The sequence below is a fragment of the Thunnus albacares genome, chromosome 4 (assembly GCF_914725855.1).
Source record: "Thunnus albacares chromosome 4, fThuAlb1.1, whole genome shotgun sequence".
NCBI classification, from domain to species: Eukaryota; Metazoa; Chordata; class Actinopteri; order Scombriformes; family Scombridae; genus Thunnus; species Thunnus albacares.
The window spans coordinates 7,375,863-7,395,715 of record NC_058109.1 but is presented as its reverse complement, the minus strand read 5'-3'; the positions used below and the strand labels follow the sequence as shown (position 1 = coordinate 7,395,715).

The 19,853-nt window shown below is 40.2% G+C and overlaps 1 protein-coding gene across 1 annotated transcript; it reads left to right on the top strand.

The window, feature by feature from the left end:
* The first annotated feature begins 3,038 nt into the window (after positions 1-3,038).
* osgn1 (oxidative stress induced growth inhibitor 1) lies at positions 3,039-17,981 on the top strand. Its single transcript, XM_044350080.1, has 8 exons — positions 3,039-3,272; positions 11,310-11,372; positions 12,760-12,896; positions 13,026-13,217; positions 13,979-14,070; positions 14,911-15,110; positions 15,214-15,557; positions 16,794-17,981. The coding sequence occupies exons 2-8, from the start codon at positions 11,315-11,317 to the stop codon at positions 17,412-17,414; spliced, it is 1,644 nt and encodes a 547-aa protein (XP_044206015.1). The 5' UTR covers positions 3,039-3,272; positions 11,310-11,314; the 3' UTR covers positions 17,415-17,981.
* Positions 17,982-19,853: the final 1,872 nt, after the last annotated feature.

Sequence of the window (19,853 nt, the reverse complement as noted above, 5' to 3'; positions counted from 1 at the left end):
GATCCAATAGTTGTGGAGAAATTTTATTTGGAACCGAAGAAGTCACCCTGCTGGTAACGCCAGAGCAAAGGTAAATGGGTCACCAAAAGCCAATGGGATTCATCCTCTGGGAAACATGAATGTTTGTATGAAATGTTGCTCCAATTCACTCAGTAGATGTTGAGATATCTTACTTTTAATAATTGAACATTTTGACCTGCCGGTGGCGCTAGAGGAAAATTAAGGGGTCACCAAAGTCAGCAGGATTTAACCTCTGGAGTTTGTGAATTTTTGTACAAAATTTAATATCATTACATCAAACTCTTACTGATATTTCAGTCTAGTCTTAAAGCTCTTGACAAACTGACATTGTCCAAACTCTTATTATACACAGCTCTGCCTCAGGGACTGTCTGGCCATCTGAGACGAGGAGAAGAAAAAGAACTCCCACTCTGTTTACATTCCCAGACACCACGACCACCACAAAAAATAAAATAAAAAAAAACTGTTCTTACTGACTTAATATTGGCTGCAACAATGCCTAAACACTATTTCACCAAATAATACCGCACCTTTACATAAAACAATAAACTGATGAATTAACTGTGTCATAATGAAACACACTTCAAGCAGCTATACTAGATAAACTATAAATGAGTTACTGAACTGAACACACATGATTAACTTCTGTCTGTCTGCCTACTGCCTACTACACCTGCCAGTAGGTGCTTATCAATCCGTTGGAATAGGACCTTGACACCTACCAGTAGGTCATATGCTGCTACGTTACGTTACGCTACAAAATAATGAATGTTTTATGATGTGATAACTCTGTGGTTAAGGTCTGGTTAGGTTTAGGCACAGAAACCACTTGGTTAGGGTTAGGAAAAGATCATGGTTGCGGTTACGATGATCACTTGAAGCGTGGTGAAACGTCTGAACTGTCATCTCTTGCTTGCAACTTGCAGGTGGCCAAGGGACGATTTGCGAAACTCTTGTGAGATTTGTAAGCTAACCCTAACTGGAAAACTAACCCTAACCTTAACCCTAACTGCACTCACGAGAGCTCGTCCCTCCGGCCCATCCAATCTAGCATTTACCAAAATCATCCTATCAAGCCATCTTATATCGACATCATCTGAACTACGTCACGTCCCCGGGTCTTTACTACAGTTGCTAGATGGCGTCTGTAACTAACCTCCGTCTTAACGGATGATGACGCCATTCTGAACATACTAGCAGGTGTAGCATGCCTCTTCTAACCCATGTCTATGAGGCTGATAACCACTGATAACGCCCATTCAATCGAGTGATAACACATAAAGCAGGTGTTGGATAATGGTTTGATTGCGCCTTTTTTTTTTTGCAGTTTTGGTCATTAGTTTGGTCACAGAACGTGCACATCCTCTCCAAAATGTACATGAGAGATGGGAGATGTGAGAGGAGGAATGAAAGTGGCACTTGTCTCCAGTATGAGAGACAGAAATAAAACATTCATGAGCATTTTGAGGTGTGTTTCCATTCATGCTGAGAAATGTCACGTTGAACAATTTGGTTCCTCATGTAGGGATTTCATTTAGTTTATTTAAAGCTGTTTTTAAAGTTGCCAGTCACTTGTTTGGTCTTTTAATTGTTAACTCTAGTCAGTTAAAGTCTATCATAGTCACATGAATGATGTAAATCTTCTTGTGCCCTTTGTCCTATTTTTTTCTCTCTGGTATTCTCTGCTGCTTTGCCGTTGAGCGGAGAGAAATGTGTTCAAAGTGATCATAACTGTCATCACCTCTGATCGCTTACATCATGGCTGATGATCAGTCCTGGCTTTGAAAAAACGACAAACTATGATAAGTTGGCTACATTAAAATGAGACTGATACAAAAAAAAAGACATTAGCACGTTTAGATTTTAATGGTAAATGATAAAAACATGCAGCGGTTTCACTTGGCTGGGTAATTAGAGAACTGACACTTTTCAGAAACCGAGCACCCTGACCAGCTTAGCTCACTTTAATGAGTCATTATCATAAAAAAAGTCAAAGCTATTACAGTAAGGTATTACATGCTTATTGAAAATTATGTTTATTGTCTTTTTTTTAAACTATACAGTATGCTTGGCAGTGCCTTTTAAATGGAGCTGCAACGATTAGTCAATTGACAGAAAATTAATCAACTATTTTCATAAATGAATCATTGTTTTTGTCATTTTTTAATAAAAAAAACAAACATTTTCACATTCTGGCGTCTCAAGTGTGAGGATATGCTGCTTTTCTTTGTCATACATGACAGTAAACTGAATATCTTTGGGTTTTATGTTCAATTGCTCATTTTGTGCTGATTTAAGAGCTACACTATTTAGTAAAATGTCCTTAATTTCTGATGATTTTTTTTCTGGATGAATGATTATAAAAAGGAAGGGAACCTTTTGTGTGGCTGATTTTATTTGTATAGCCTGGTGCAGAAGACAAAGTTCTTTATTTGTAATGTAATGTTTGTTCTTGTCTATGTTGAAAAATATTTCACCATTTCACTGCAACTGTATTTTGGTGCCTTGTAAGCACACATGGGCACTTGCATGTGCATGACACCATAATTAACTAACTAACTAACTATAGTTTTATAGTCTTGTCACGAGTAAGTGCAATATTTCTGTTTTCTCTTAATGTGCAACACCTCCTTTCAACTGCTGCTCCAGTGCTTCATTAGAAGCTCTGTAAATAATTGTTGGAGGGCTGTAAATAACTGCTGTAAATGATGTAATATCTCTCAGACCTTGCTAATGTTTAAACTAATAATAATAATAATTTAAATTCAATTTATTGTAAATTAGTTTCTTCTTTTTTATTTAACTTGAGTGAACCGCACAAGAAATTTGAAAGAAATTTTAATTTCAGAATGTAAAAAAAAAAAAAAACAACCCCAAACCCTTCATCTTCATGAAATAGACGATCTTCGTGTGTTACGTCAGCTCGCGGGTGATGGAGGGGGCGGGACTGAGCTGGTAGAGTTTGGCGCGAGATCGCCGCTGATTGGTCGGTGGGCCGGGCTGCCTGCAGAGGTGTACAACCATATATAATGTGTGACCGCAGCTCTGAGCGGCAGCTGGAGCCTCACGCAGCACATGTGCGGAACAAATCGAGTAAAAGGCGGGGAACAAAGCTGCGAAATGACTGACTGAGAAGCGGGAGGAGGAGAATAAGATAAAGAAGACATTAATAAGACAAACACATTAATACTCTTTTCTCTTCGGAAAAGGCTCCGATAGCTGGAAGAGGACGCGTGCTGCCTCATCAACCTGTGAGTAACCTTCATTTATTAACACAGGCTTGAATTCATACAAAGCGGCGCATGCGTGACTGTGTGCGGGTCGGCGGACTACAAATGAGTCCGTACAGTGTTATTAAGCTTGATCTGTGCAGGTCTAGGTCCTCAGCTCACGCTGACGTCATGGGAGTCACGCAGTTGACCGGCCGGTGGGTGTGTGGGTGGGTGGGTGGTCTCTGCAGCCAGACCGGTTACATATCCAGTCACACGCTGGGACGTCTCTCCTGCATTTTGCATACAGACTCTCACCTGATAAGATTTCCTACCTACTATTTTGGGAATACTTCAGTTTCTGATTTGGTGCAGTGTTATAAGAAGTACTGAGATGTTTTACTAATTTAAAAGTAGCCAAACAACAGCAGAGAAATACCCCATTTACAGGTAAATCAGAGTGTATTTGCATCAAAATATATTTAAAGTATCCAAAGTAAAAATACTATATAGATGTATTGGAATGTCATTACTGATGCATAAAGCAGTTTTTATGCTGCCATGGTAAAGCTAATTGTAACAGCTGTGTAACACTGGTTAGAAGTGGTAGAAGAAGTATTCAGATCTGTTACTTAAAGGACCAGTGTGCAGGATTTAGCGACATCTAGCTGTGAGGTTGCAGATTTCAACCAAATGAATACCTCTCCCCATCCAAGTGTGTAGCAGAACCTATGGTGGCCGTGAAACTCACGAAAAACAAGAAGGACCCTCTCTAGAGCCAGTGTCTGGTTTGTCCATTCTAGGCTACTGTAGAAACATGGCGGTGCAACATGGGCTCTTTCGCTCTATGTAGATATAAAGGGCTCATTTTAAGGTAACGAAAACACAATGATTCTGATTTTCAGGTGATTATACACTAATTATAACATACTTATAAATATTATATTCCATTTCTGCCAAGTCCATTCTGCAAGATGCCACTTTTAAACAATAATTGTAATATCACATTGTAGAAATACTCGGCTACAAGTTAAAGTTCTGTATTCCAAATTTTACACAGTTAAAAGCATTAAATTATACTTTATTTACCAAAAGTGAAAATACTGATTATGCAGAATGGCCCATATTGCATATACTGAATTATGATTATTCAGACATTCATGTGTGAGCTTTTAAAAATGTCGCTGCTGGTGTGAATTTGATTTGAGTATTATAAAAATGCGTCAGAATGTGTTATTTAATTATATTTTGTATTAATAATGTGAATCTGCAAACTAACTACATCTGTCAAATAAATGTAGTGGAGTAGAAGTACTAAGTACCATAAATTGGAAATACCCAAGCAAAGTACAAGTACTTCAAAACTGTACATGAGTACAGTAGTTGAGTAAATGTACTTAGTTACATTCCACCACTGATGGTTAGTGTGATTTATAACATTACATCATATTTTACAAACTGAACATGCAACTTAATCTGAGAGATAAATAGAAATTACGGCTGTGAAATAAATTTATTGGAGTAAAAAGTAAGTAAGTAAGCACTATTACACATATGGAGGGAGGTAGAAGTACAAATTAGCGTGAATTTGAAGTACTCAAGTTTATTGCTACTACCTTTAAACTGTACCTAAGCACAGCACTTGAGTAAATGTACACTGTTATATTAAACCACCACTTATATGGATCACTGACTGAGTAAATGGAGCTACAACAGCAGCTGCAGTGAAACTTGGGATTACAACAGTCATTCTTATGTATTATGTGTAGCTACTACGCACAGAGGCCTCCACTGGATGTTTGAGAGTCCGCTCTGCCGTAGCTACACTCGTATCACAACTACAGACTGATTTACACACCTTTACATTTGTAAATGTAGGAAATTCAGCTGCATCTCTGGAGCACAACAGCAGATTTCTTTTTTTATATCAGTGTTGGTCACTATTTTTTGCTCTGACCCCTTTAAAAATAAAGCAGCCTCATCCTAGTTTATGACATTAGTGCAGTTTAACCCAATTTTCATCCTCGGCTTATTTTATTTGAAGGATTTTTACAGACCTACAGATGTAAAAGTTCTCAGCATTTCATAAGACAAACTTCAGAAAAGTCAGAAAACGAAAAATAAATATTGTATAATAGAAAAATTCCTCCTTTAATCATATTGTGACCCCTTATATTTATCCGAATAAGTGCTTAAGTCCTAAGAGACCAACAGGAAGGAGGTCAGAGGTCAGAGGTCGCAGGAGGCACCCAGAAGTAATGAGTGATGGAGTGTTTTTTATTTTTATATTGATCGTTATATCCGGCCAACAATCTATAAACCAAAAATAGAGATAAGAGAAAAGCCGGTCTGTTCTTTCTGTGTCACTACACACACGTTTATTAGTTTCATGAGGTAGCCCAAACAGTTTTGGCTCCTCTCTGGACTCTAGCCGCCTCCACAGATTCCAGCAGCCGTTTTGCGGTTCAGTCGGCAGATAATTAAAATCTCGTTAGCCGTCTGGCCGGTGCAGATGGCAGATGGCCCGGCTAGCCGCGATAACCTCAGGTTGGCGTCGGTACAGGTGCCATATGGGGCTTTTTTCTGAGATGTGTGTCAGTGTTAGAGACGGAGTCGTAGGTGTGTTACGTGAAATGAGAGACGAGGGGTCCCTGTGTTAAAATAATAACACCCAGCAGCTGGATAAGACTTTGGGTTTTGCTATGTTTGCTGCAGAGAAACAGGACTGTTTTACAAAAATTCATTTTTGTGGTTACATCACAAAGATTCAGATTTCACCAAACAAGGCTGCTCACTGTCTCCTTCACCTTTCACCATGTTCATTGAACCTCTTGCTTGCGCCATCTGACAAAACCTTTAAAAAAAAGTTTTGTCAGACTTGAGCTTGGTATCACTTGAAATGTTTGGATACCAGTGTTAGTACAATATGACGCCTTAGTTTCAGCACAAATTAGGGCTGCAACTAACGATTATCAATTAATATGATGATTATTTTCTCTCTTAATCGTCAATAAAATCAAAAAAGTGACTGATCAACAGTCCAAAATCCAAAGATACTGAGTCCTCTGTTACGTATGACACCATATTGTTTCTGATACCTTAGTTTGAGGAATATAATATTTAAAATTACATGTTTAAAATTTTCCTTTTAACAAAAGAATAAATGCTAAATATTGTGTAAACTGATTCTTCAGAATGTAAGAACGCTAGAAGATTATTATTATTATAAGATTTTGGGTCTGATTCTTCTCTTCACTATTCGAGGTTGGTCTGAACAGATTATCTGTCCAAGTTACTGACTGGATCAGACTCTTATCCGATTTTGGATCCTAAATATCAAACATGTTTGATATTTACGAGTTGAAATCCTGTACTGTGAAAGGAACAGCGATAAAACCTGCAGTAGCCAATGAGAGTCAGCGTCAGCAGGCGGATGTTGCGTACTCGTGTAGAACAGAAACACAAGTACAGTAATGTAACGTCTCCACGGCAACAAAAGGCCTCACTCAAAGTTTCACTCTCACCTCCACCTGCGTACAAATAACAATAACGTTAGCTTGTAGCGGTAGCTTACACTAGCCCCGTTTGAGACGAACAATTAAACTTTATTTCTAACTCACCTCCAGCTGTGAAGTGTAGAAGCCACGCAGCCGTGACTTCATCCAGAGTTTTTTTTTTTTTTCTTTCTTTTTTTGTTTTTTGGTGCAAAACATAGCACGCACATAAGTGCAACCAGCTGACAATGACAGTCCACCTCCATACTGGTTTCTTTCTGAAGGTCTGGTGGTCTGGTGTGTGTGCGTTCTTACAATTAAAATATTAAAAAATGAGTTAAATCTGTCGTTATGTGTGCGCTCTCCCACGTTTTTAAAACCTCTGGTGTGAACACAACATTAAAGAGAATTTGCCTCATTCATCGGCCTCACTAGTGTGTTTTTTTTTTTTTTTTTTATCTTTGAGGCCTTGAAGCGATGGTTTTAGTTTGTGAATCAGACTTTTTTCATGTTCAGATGGTGGGTGTGTGAGCGACCGGATTTAAAAATATCACTTGCATCATCAGAACCGGGGGGGGGGGGGGGGGGGGGAGTCAAAACATCATGCTCGTATGTGATTGTGATGATCGAGGCTTGCATCACAATGTGCTGACCCACACGCATACTTGTGTACAGTCATGCGTGCAGGCAGAAGCGCTGTGTCATTGTTTGCTGTTAAAAACTCAATTATGTGATGTGAACTTTCACTGACAGTTGTTACTGACAATATTTCATGTAGATGAATGTGTGATGATTCAGCAAACAAATTAGTAACAAATAAACTGATACAGTCGTCGGTTAGCTGCTGCATGAATCTGTATTGCAGCTAGCTTGTTGTTTGATATCATCTGATTACATTAAGAAAGAATTTGAGCGTTCGTCAGTATCAGCCTGGAGCAACGCGGTTAAAACATGACATGAAAACTTGAATGTTAAGGAGTAATTCTGACAGGATGTGTTTTGTGGTTTGGGTGAACTGACCCGTATTTTAACCGCCATACGGACACAATGTCCTGGACATTAGTTATTGATTTTCAGCAGCCTCTTTATGCTCTTTACTGCTGGATAAAGTGGAAAAAGGTCAACAAAGACAATGCAAAGTCTGTGTTTCTAATACATAAGGCGTTTTTTTTTAAAAGAGAAGATTTTCACAAAAAAAAATGTGAGTGTGACGCTCTCCTGATTTGATGCAATACAAAAAGTTGCATTGTTTCCTGCAGCCAGAGGACGCAAAGTTTACAGTAAACATCATCCTCAGCTTACAACATGTCTCCGGTCATGGTGACTAACTAGGACAAAGCGCAACGTTCGTGTTTCCTACCTGTTTTTTTTTTTTTTTTGTTGAAAACATACACAGTTTAAGTTCCCGTATTTTTTTTAGTAATAAACACAGAAAACATTGAGCTCTACAGACTTTGGTTCTGTACTGTAAATCAGGGGTTAGTCACCTTTTCTTGGCAGACATAATCAGCCTTTTCTGCCAAAAAAACGAAGGAAAACCAATTATTTTGTCAAGTCAGTTCCATGAGGAAACTGGGCCAATAGGGCTCACACGTAGTCATGTACAGTGTGTGGGAGTGTGAGTGTTTGTGTGGGTGTGCGCGCCGTCCAGTAAACCCTCTGGCAAAGAAACACACTCTGGTCGGGGCTCGGCGCCAAACTCTGCACTGCACTTATGTAACCCTCTTTATCTCTCTCCCAACTTCTCTTTTTTTTTCTTCTTCCACTTGTTCTGGTTCTTTCGTTCCTCTTTTTTTGCTTTTTTCGGCGCCTCCTCTCTCTCTCTCTCTTTTTCCCCTCAACTGTTTTACTCCAGACTTTCTGTCTTCCTTTTTTTTTTTTTTTTTGCACTTCTCAGTCTCCCGTTTGTTCTGTCTTTACCCTCTCTCTCTCTTTCCGTCTGTCTGTGTAAGCATGACTCTGCAGATTGTGAAAAGCAGCCGACGCTGGCTATACACGCCGCTGCGCTCGGCTCGCCCCGGCCCCCGTCCCTCTGCCAGTGTATTTGCGTGTGAGATCACAATGGATCTATATCATGCCTGGCAGATTATCTGTTGACACGGCGATGTATTGACCCGTCCGGCCAGACTCGTCTTTCCTAAAACACCCTTTGACACACCTCAGAGAATAGGCAACGACTTGTTGCGTGGAGCTGGATTTTTAATGTGTAGGAGTGGAGACACACACAGAGAGAGAGAGAGTTTCTGTGCAGGAAAAAGTGAACAATGAGCTCTGAGTGGAAAGTCAAAAGCGCTCACTCTCACTAACGCGTGACTGTGTGCGGGTCGGCGGACTACAAATGAGTCGGTACCGTGTTGTTAAGCTCGATCTGTGCAGGTCTCGGTCCTCGGCTCGCGCTGACGTGTGGGTGGGTGGTCTCTGCAGGCAGACCGGTTACATATCAAATCACACGCTGGGACGTCTCTCACGGTTTCCTGCTGCATTTTGCAAACAGACTCTCACCTGATGAGATTTCCTCCCGACTATTTTTGGGAAGACTTCGGTTTCTGCAGTGTTGGAAGAAGTATTGAGAAGTTTTACTGATGTAAAAGTAGCAACAACGCAGCACAGAAATATCCCATTTACATGTAAATCAGACTGCGTGAGTAGAAGTACTCGTTACGCTAAATGGCACCATTTAGATGTATTGGAATGTCATTACTGACGCATTAAGCAGCTTGTTATTGCTGCCAAGTAAAGCTCGTTTGAACAGATGTATAACACCGGTTAGCAGTGGTGGAAGAGTATTGATACCAAATTGTAAAAAATACTCTGCTACAAGTTAGACTCATCTTTCCTAAAACGCCCTTTGACATACCTCAGAGAATAATAGGCAACAACTGGTTGCATACAGCTGGATGTGAACGTGTAGGAGTGGAGACAGAGAGAGTTTCTGTGCAGGAAAAAGTGAACAATGAGCTCTGAGTGGAAAGTAATCGTGTTCGTGCACAAGAAACTTCTACATCTGAATTTTTCCTCCTCCTTCATTCTTGCCGTGCATGTTTGAATACTTTCACGGCTCCGACCAAAGCTTCAGAATATCAACATGTGGTGAAATTCGGCATCAGATGTCTTTATCTTTTAATCAGATAGTTCATCATTTTGCCAATTTCAGACATATGATTGAGATAAAGTTCTCGTGAGGCTGCTTGTGTTTAGACAGCTTTTAATGTTCGAGAACTTTTGCTTCTTTGATTTCTAAACAAGAAAAAAAAAAAAAAAAAAGATCAAATTCCTCGCACACATTCCAGGACCAAAAAGGGAGCAGGGAGGTCTTAAAATAAGATATTTAATGGTTTCGTTGGATGGTGCAAAGCCAGATTTCCAATAAAAAATGTCAAAAAGCAAAGGAGAGAGTCGGCGTCCTCGTCATGTTCGCATTATATCGTGTTTTTATCCTGATTTCAACTAAATGATTTAAAATGAAACACTCTAAAGCCGTTGTGTTTTGTAGAAATGGAAAAGATGATCCAGCTGCTGATGTTATTTTAATACATGAAAACACCTTTTTTTTTTTTTTTAATTTAGTCTATTTTAACTGTGAGAGAGCAGATGTGCTTATTTTTGCACACATGCATGATCTGACAGCTGTCAACACGTCTTTGTGCTGTTAGCATCCTGAGATAAGCTGAATAAACTGTATCGTGTGGACGTCCCTGGTTTGTATAAATCATATGATGTGTCTATGAGTTATTAGGCATGTTGATTTAAAGCCTTTTCACACCAAATCCAAACAAAATTATTATCAAAACTCAGGAAAAAGAAACAATAGATGCATTTTTAGATTGCAGAAATCATTGCTGCACATGAGGATTTTGCAGTTTTTTCATAAAATATTTGCAGCAGAACAAAATAAACCCTCTAACATCCTTGCTGTGCTTTATAGGTGGAGTCAGGAACTCCACAATCTTTGCTTTTTTTATTTTTTTTATTGCACATTTATAAAATAAATCACGAGCTGTTTACAGTGTCAATTACAGTCAATTATAGTCTGTTTATACCAGCTGTAAACCCTCCATGTAGCCAGATGCTCTAGATCTTAATTAAAGATACAGAATATTTCCCGTATCAGTAGATTTTGGACAGTAAATAGTTATAAGTTTGTCTTCCTCTCTTTCATCTCTGCTCACGTAGACTCCTTCCTCCTCTGCACACACACACACACACACACACACACACACGTTCACTTCGTATGTGTGTTTTTCAGAGTGGTTTGTTGCGTGTGGGCAACTGCCATATCTGAGTGTTTTTGTTTACTGGTGATGTTGCTAAGTTAAATTATAAGATCAGACGGGGAAGTGTGTCTGTGGGTGTGGGTGCTTGTGTGTGTGTGTGTGTGTGCGTGTGTGTGTGTCAGAGATTAGTGGAAATGTACTGACTGACCACATTGACTGCTGTCAATGATTAACCGATTCACTTTTACTCTACTTTCTCTGTCCTAAATAATAGTGACAGTATACATGACAGTGATGCTACAGTGATGATGATACTAACAATAATAATAATAATAATAATAATAACAATAATAATGTCTTTCTCTCCTCAGTCAAAATGGATCTTCATGATAAAGATATCGTCCCTGGAGAGATTTTGCCTGTGGTGATCATTGGTAAGAACATGCACACACACACACACACACACACATGCACACACACACACACACACACACACACACACATGCACACACACACACACACACACAGATGTCACATGCAGCCATCATTGCAAGTTTGAAACCTCAAAGGGTTTCTGTTTGGTTTACTTAGAGAGTTAGTTTGTTGAGGTGGTTGCTATGGTAACTTAAATGTGTAGCTGACAATTGAAAAACTCTCGAGACTCTTTTATTCTTACTCTCTCACAGGAACCTGATTGCAACTGTACAGTAAACATTTAAAGCAGACATAAATAAATAAAAACTCCTCGCATATGAGTGAACTGCAAGGCGACACATGAGTGAAATGCGATCTGCTAAAAACAAAAAAAAAAAAAAAAAACACCCAAGAAGAAGGAGCGGCGCGGTCGTGAGTTAGGAGGATTTTTTCCAGCTGATGAAACGTGTCTTTAATAAAAGAATCATTATTACACGTCTCTGTCCTTTGCATGACACTTGCCTCCCAGATTACAGCGCAGTAAAACACGCAGCGCTGCACGGCATCAAGCGGCAAACGTTGTCAAAGAAAAATGATGTGATGTTTATTCACACAGTCAGCGAGTGCCAATAGTTGTCACGTTGCTTTGAAATGTGTTGACATCAGTGACAGCGGGAAGTGGGGGGGAAGTAGTGTTGCACAGATTATGAGGAAGAAAGTACATTCACCATGCACAAGGATGCGTTTCATTGTGTTTTTTTGAGGTAATTACATAAAGCTGGCAGAAAACGCTAAACGTCATTCAACAGCACGGTGTTTTTCAGGATGTGTTTTAGGGGGTTTCTGAAAAAGTGAACGTGTGATAATTGATTAATCAGATGGGCGGATGAGAAGACTTTATCGCTCTGTATTTGGTTTCTGTTGTTGTGCGGTCTCGCTGACTCATTTGCTTGTTGCAGAGATTAATGTGTGGCGTTTAAACATGCTGACACATGCTTCACTCCCGAGTCATGCTTTTATCAGTCATTCAGTGACTTTTGCAGTGTCAAATACATGGAGTAGCTGTTCCTTTAGGAGACACTTGTAGGGATTTGTTTTATGTTTCAATATTTGTACAGTAACAAGTTGCAAATTCTTTGATAGTGAGGTTGGGCTGCAGTTACACAACGTGCTTTCTGTCTGCAATAGTTTGTTCAGAATTTAAAGGAAATACAACAAACAGACACACAGTAACACCAGATCATCGTGTAGATTATAGGTGCAGTTCGAAACCAATCACACTTCCTGGCTACAACAGCTTGTTGTGTATTTCTGTTGTTGACAGTCCCACCGAAACTTACCTCCCTCCCTCTCTCTCTCTCTCTCTCTCTCTTTCTCCCCCTCCCCGTCTCTCTTTCTGTTTCCCAGGCAACGGCCCATCAGGGATCTGTCTGTCATACCTGTTGTCAGGTTACACCCCCTACCTGTCACCTGAGGCATCGCATCCCAACCCCCTGCTGCACAGCAAGCTGGGAGAGCAACCTCACCTGTCGCTGCTAGAGCAGGTAACACACACACACACAGACGCGCGCGCACGCACACACACACACACACACACACAGAGTTTAATCTTAAAGTGAAGATGTATTCGTAAATGAACGAACTCACGGTGTCTCTCGCCCCTCTCTCGACAGGATCTGGAGTACCTGTGCGAGGGTTTGGAGGGCCGATCGTCCAATCCCGTGGCGGTGCTCTTTGATTCGCTGCTGCTCCCCGACAGCGACTTCGGATTGGATTACACCTCTCCGTTGGCATGGCGATACGAGCCCGAGCGTGCCATCCCTCACCTGGTGCTGGGGAAGGGTCCGCCTGGAGGAGCCTGGCATGTACGTATCTGGAATAACTGATCATCTATAAATTATTGATTATTTAGACTATTCAGAATGATATTTTTAGTCTAAACTGAATTGTTTGATAAGTTTTGTGTATTTTAGGCTTGTAGGATCATATTTAAGGGTCATACCGATGGTTCTTTGTACTTTAGTGGCCTTTATTTAATGTTGTCGTTATGTAAGAATACATTGTTTTCAAAGCCGCCCTTGGTGGTGCATTCAAGGACACGGGCATCTGAGAATTAAATTGTTTAATTTCTCATTACTGACACATTCTGTTGATTTTAGCAACATTATCCCACATGCACACTCACCCTGTCGTTACCCTTACAGCACAGATCATGGATAATATGATCCATTAAACATGCTGGGCTGCAAGATTATGTATCTTTTTAAAAATGTATTAGCAGTAACGCCTTGAACGTCTGACATTTATCTCTCTAAAAAAAAAACCCCTCCTAACATGCTAAAACCCATCACACAGCAAGGTCTTTGTCCGTGAAACACTTCTATGGAAACAAATTTACTTAGCAGACATCATGGTTATGTATGCAAACAAGCTTTGTTTCCCTTCGTCAGCTGCTTGTTTGCGCAGACAGTCACTTGATATTTGAATGAACAGAAGAGTTTACTTTCAAAAACAGACTGAAACCTTTGACACTTAACTTATTTCTAGAATAAATATTGACAACAGTACAACAGATTATTACAGCTGGGTAATTTTAATTTTTTTTGTGTGTGTGTGTTGTTTCCAGGCCATGGAGGGGTCCATGCTAACTCTAAGCCTGGCTAACTGGATGGAGCTTCCTGGACTCAAACTGAAGGACTGGATGCGAGACAAACGCAGGTCTGTCTCACATACTGTATCCAGCGTGTATTAAATACACAACAGCTTTATAATAAAACATGAAACACACATTAACAACCTGTTTTCCTTCTTTAAATTAATAACTAGCTAAAAACCTGAACGTAAAAGTTGTTAATAAGCTAAAAACCTGTTTTATAATTTTAGTTTTATCTATTATCCTTGTAGTTTATCAAGACTTTGAACTCACATCATCAAAGCAGATGTCTCAGTGATATTCAGCAGAGCAGATAGTTAATTGCAAACAGTTGGACATTATCTGGTCGTTAAATGATCAGTTCCCAGTTGAGACTGACAGTCGTTCAGGGCTGCTGTTAGCTGAGAGCTCCAGTATGCCACCAGAGGGTGAAATACGTCCCCTGAAAGGATTTTGTTACCTTACAGCCATAGAAATAATATTTTGATTTCACTAAGTAGCCTAAAGTTCTCTCTCATTACACCAGGATGACCACAAATAATAATGAAGTACTACATAAAGAAATATGAACCACAGAGCAAAGACTGTGTGTTCATGTGTTACTCTCTTTGTTTTGTTTTCCAAATGACTCCAGCCCGGCTGAGGCCAGCTTGATTTACATGAAGTGATAATTTACATAACAACTGAGTTGAAGGTTTTTTTCCCTCCAGGAATTAGATACTTCCTGTTCACCTCTCTTATCGACTTACTGTTTTACTAACTTGAGTAAAGCAAACATTTGGTAAATAGATTTGTTAGCCACTGCCTTGATAATATATAAAATAACTTTCCTGTGTTGTGTTTTATTTAAACATGTTTATCTGTATTTTGTATTAAAAGGTATTTTCATGTTTATTTTATTCCAGAAATGTACGAAATGACCGCGCCACACCGGCAGAGATAGCCTCCTACTACCAACACTACGTTTCCCAGATGTCCCTGGAGCAAAACTTTGCCTGCGGCACCACCGTCACCTCGGTAACCAGGCAGCCCGGCAACCAGGACGGGTCACGGCCATGCTGGAGAGTGAAGGGACTGCAGCGCCGAGAGGGGGAGGAGCTGGGAGGTAGAGTGAATGAAAACTTATTAAATGTTAAAGCCCGTTGTTTAAAAATGGAAAAAGTGCCGCATCATCACAGTCACGTCCTGTTTCCCTCCTCCCGCTGTAGACGGTTCTTCAGTTTCAGAGGAGGTGCCTTTCTCCCTGTTGGCTCACAACGTGGTCCTGGCGACGGGGACCCACGACATCCCCGCCAGGCTCGGCGTGGAGGGAGAGTCCCTGCCTTTTGTCTGCCACTCCTTCTGGGAGCTGGAGGCGGCCATCTCTCGCGGAGAGCTCGACCAGTCTTCGGACCCCGTGCTGGTGGTCGGGGCGGGTCTCACGGCGGCCGACGCGGTACTGGCCGCCCATCATCTCAACACGCCTGTCTACCACGCCTTCCGACGCTCGGTCACGGACCCCGGCCTCATCTTCAACCAGCTACCCAAAATGCTCTACCCAGAGTACCACAAGGTGAGAAGAGGAGAGTTTGAGAGTTTGCAATATTTCACAGCTTAATTTACATATCCTGACAAAAATAAAGAAATATCAAGTATCAAATAGTAAATGTTTGCACCAGTATTAAAGGAAAGCAGAGCATTACAGCCTGTATTTATTTATAACCTGAACTATATCAATCTAAACCTGCTGAAAAGCCATAACACAGTCTTGAAAGACATTTAGGGAAGTGAGAGATCAATTAAATCCTTGTGTGTTTAGCAGAGAGATCGGTCCAGGCTGTAGTTAGCCTGGATTAGCATAAATATTGCAGGCAGGGATAAACTGCTGGCCTTCAACCAAGAGAAGAAAATTACAAACAAACAGCTCCAAAACCTTCTTGTTGACATGTTATATTTTGTCAGCAGTACATCTAAGATTCATCTGGGTCTCATCAGGAAAGTGGTCAAAACATCTGAGATTCTTTCGACCCAGCTGTTCAGTAAATAGCTTGAATAAGTGGACTATCTCCTTTTGTTTTCTACATGCGTTAAATACAAACTTACATCATGTAACTGAGACTTTAATGAAGCTTAGAGTCCAGTAAGCCAACTCAGGAGGAAAGGATTATTATGTAAATACAGAATATGTACGGCTTTGATATTTGGCGGGGCCTTGAGGGAAGTGACTTCCACAAGAAACCACAATGATACTATCTTATCCCCGAGGGGAGGGTAGACTCAGAGCCTACAGGTGGAGGTGGGGCTTTTGAAATATTACATGAACTGTGAACTTGGCTTACAGTCCAGGGTCACGCTTTAAAAAATCTTCTTTACTGAGTTATTTGGCTAAAACTTTAACTTCCGGTAGAGCAAAGAGTGATTGCGGTTTACACTCAGATAAATATCCTGTTTTTATTTAACTGCATCCTGTTGATAACCTCCTCAAACAAAATTGACCATTTTGCCTGATAAAGGGGTATTACGTAACTGGTGGCCATTAGGTATTACAGCAAACTTCCTTGGCAGAGTAAGTCTGATCAACAAATTCCTAGACTATAAAAGTCAGAAAATGGTAAAAAAAAAAATGTAAAAATGGTGAAATAGTGAAATGTATTGTGTCGTATGACCTACAGTCTAAAATAGATATTCAACATATTCAATATGCATTTATAAAACGGTGAAAAGCTGCATTTGAGAAGCTGGAACCAGAGAAATATTGGCATTTTTGCGTAATAAATGAGTGATGTTGATTATCTTCCCGCTCTCTCAGGTTCACCAGATGATGACTCAGCAGCAGCACCGAGCAGATCCTCCACCGCAGGGCCATGCCCAGAACCTCCATCACCACTCCACCCTTTCCACTCCTTCCTCCCTCTCTCCACCCTCGTCCTCCCCGTCCTCTTCCTCCTCATCCTACCCGGGTTACCTCAGCTTCCCTCGCCACAGGGTGGTGGCGTTCCGCCCCGACCGGAAGTGCGTCCTGGAGTCAGACTCCGGCCAGCGGACGGTGGTCCAGGTCTCCAAGGCTCTGGTTCTGATCGGCGCCCACCCTAACCTTTCCTTCCTGGCCGACAACGGGCGTCTACTGGGCGTCAAACCGAGGGAGCCCATCACGTGCCGAAGGAACCCGATTGAAGTGGACCCGTTTACAAACAAGGTGGTCGCGGCAGACGGGCCGGGCATGTACGCCATGGGGCCGCTGGTCGGCGAGAACTTTGTCAGGTTCCTGAAGGGCGGAGCTCTGGCTATCGCTAGTGACCTCGCCAAGAGGCAAAGGGAGGGAGAAGGAAAAGGAGAGGAGGACATCACTACAGACAGATTAATGGACAGATGGGTGGACAAACAGGTGAACACACAGGCAGAAGCAGATGTTTGCGTTCTGAGTTTGTAGCAGGTTTCCTGGGACTGGAGAGTTGAGTGGACTGAAGCAGACAGACACGGATTGAGACGAAAAACAAGAAACTGGGCTCAACTTTAAATCTTGGATACTGGAACAGCTGCAAACATACACTATAGGTCATGTTTTCCAGAAATCAAAAGAGTAGAGAAATTGAACAAGCAACGAGTGGACTCCACGACTGAACTTGCACTGGTTTGGGTTTGATATCTTACTAGATCTACTGTAGATCTTCAGCCCTGAGGCACTCTGGAGGCTAAGAGGAGACGACAGACATGCTGGAAAGATCCTGCTGGAGATGGAGGGAAAAAAAAACGAGAATGAGACAAATGTAGCGGAGAAGAGACAGATGGTGCGTTTTGGTTTGTCCCCGTCAAATTATAAAGCTAGAAATCTACACACCAGGAAGTTGTTCTGGAAGGACTGGGAAGGCGTCCACTGTGACTTTATGGGTCAGGATGTTTCACATAGAGCCTGATGATACTTGATTTTTTATGTTGATAATGGAGGATTGTAAAAAAAAAAAAAATCTGATAGCAGCCTATAATTCATTTTTTAAATTAAAAACCAAACATTTTTGATAATAGTATCACTGAAATTTGGTTGAGACCAAGATATGTACTGAAAAAAAGATTAACAGTGCCCCCTGGTGGTACAAAATGTATCTGGCAAACATATTGTATTATATGTATGTATATTTCTGTACCGCAATATCCCACATCACACATATGAATGATGTGTATCTAAAAGGCTGAAACCACCCATTCGTGGCAAATATTATACTGTAAATCCATTTTACTTTAAAATGACTGCTTAACACGTTCAGGCTTCTGTAAACAAACAAGCGAGTTTATGCCTGGCTTCCATTATTTTAGTGCTGCGATAATTATTTTCATTATCGATTAATCTGCCGATTATTTTCTCAATTAACGGACGAATCGTTTTGTCTATAAAACGTCAGAAACTGAGAAACGAAGTCAAAGGTGACGTCTTCAAATGTCACTAATAGTCCAACAAAAACCCCAAAATATTCAGTTTATTGTCATAACCGACAAAGAAAAACATCAAATCATCACATTTAAGAAACTGAAACCAGCAACATTTTGTTTTATTTTGCTTGTAAAAATGACTAAAATGATTATTTCATTATCAAAGTGGTTGCAGATTAATTTTCCGTCGATCGGATCAATCAAGTAATCGTTGCAGCTCTGCATGATTTGTGGATTTTTATTGAACATGTGATAGATTTGCCGATGACCAGTCTTTATGAGTTGACGAGGACTGACACAAACAAAGACGGAGAGGGTGATGTGGAAAATACAGGAAAGAAGAGACGCAGAGAGAGAGAGAGAGAAGGATTAGATGGAGGGAAACAGAAATGAAGAGAAGAATGAAAGAAGTAATAAAAGAGGAGACAAAAAACACAGAGCGAGGAGATCTTTACAGCAGCAGTTCTGGTTCTTCATCACTCAGAGAACATTTTTCACCACAATAACTTTATATATATATATATATATATGACCAAAACGGCACCTCGCTCTTTTTACCGACGTACGACAGGGATAATTAACATGTTTCTGTAATTATAAATTCATTTTGAGTGGTCTTTTGCAACACTACACTGTCGGAGCTGATGTTTCACTAAAACAAACTGCTTACAAGTTAATTTCTGCTTCTTTCTTTATATTATTTTCTATTTATGTTTTTTTATATTATGGGTTTGCAGTTTTGTGAATCTGTGGTGCTGTATTTTTCTGTTAGTATGATTTTTTTTTTTTTTTTTTTTTTTTTTTGTCATGTAACAGACAACTGTACCTACCTGAGATCTTTGTAAATCTTTGATGATGATTATGAAAAGATTTTTATACTTTCCAAAACAAAAGAGAAAAAAAAATATTATTTTTTTTTTTCTAATTCCTCATCCTGAAAAATGTTTAATTTGCAGTTGTTGTAACTTCAGAGTTTGGCTTCACTGTGAACAATAACATCATAATAAAGGGGTTTTCAAAGTCTGAGACTGTGATCTTCCCCCTCAGTCAAAGCCGCCTCCTTAGTTTACTTGCTAAGTGTTACTCAATTGCTGGAAATCTATTGGATCATGTTGCTGTTTGACATCAGACTACACCAAATACATAAAAAAAAAGGTTTGTCTGAAGGCATTTATTAGTTTGTTGACTCTGGAAAAGCGGGAAAAACAGTAAAATTCCCCAAAACTTCTGTATCTGAACTATCTCTTTAACCAAATCACACACATTTAGGCCATTCTGTGTGATCTCCTTTTGATAACTAATGTAATATTTTCTCCACTTTCATTGGCTGAGCCTTTGAAAGCCTCTATAATAATATACTGAAAGCACTAGCCTGATTTGCATTGGTGTAGTAATACTAACGAATGTTATTTCCTCATGAATCTTCTGTAAGTTCTGTGTTGAG

Bases quoted from the DNA above. Each gene is read 5' to 3' on its own strand.
- osgn1 (XM_044350080.1), top strand. From the start codon at position 11,315: ATGGATCTTCATGATAAAGATATCGTCCCTGGAGAGATTTTGCCTGTG. The intron at 11,373-12,759 runs GTAAGAACATGC...TCTGTTTCCCAG, and splicing joins TTTGCCTGTGGTGATCATTG to GCAACGGCCCATCAGGGATC. The intron at 15,111-15,213 runs GTAGAGTGAATG...CTCCCGCTGTAG, and splicing joins AGAGGGGGAGGAGCTGGGAG to ACGGTTCTTCAGTTTCAGAG.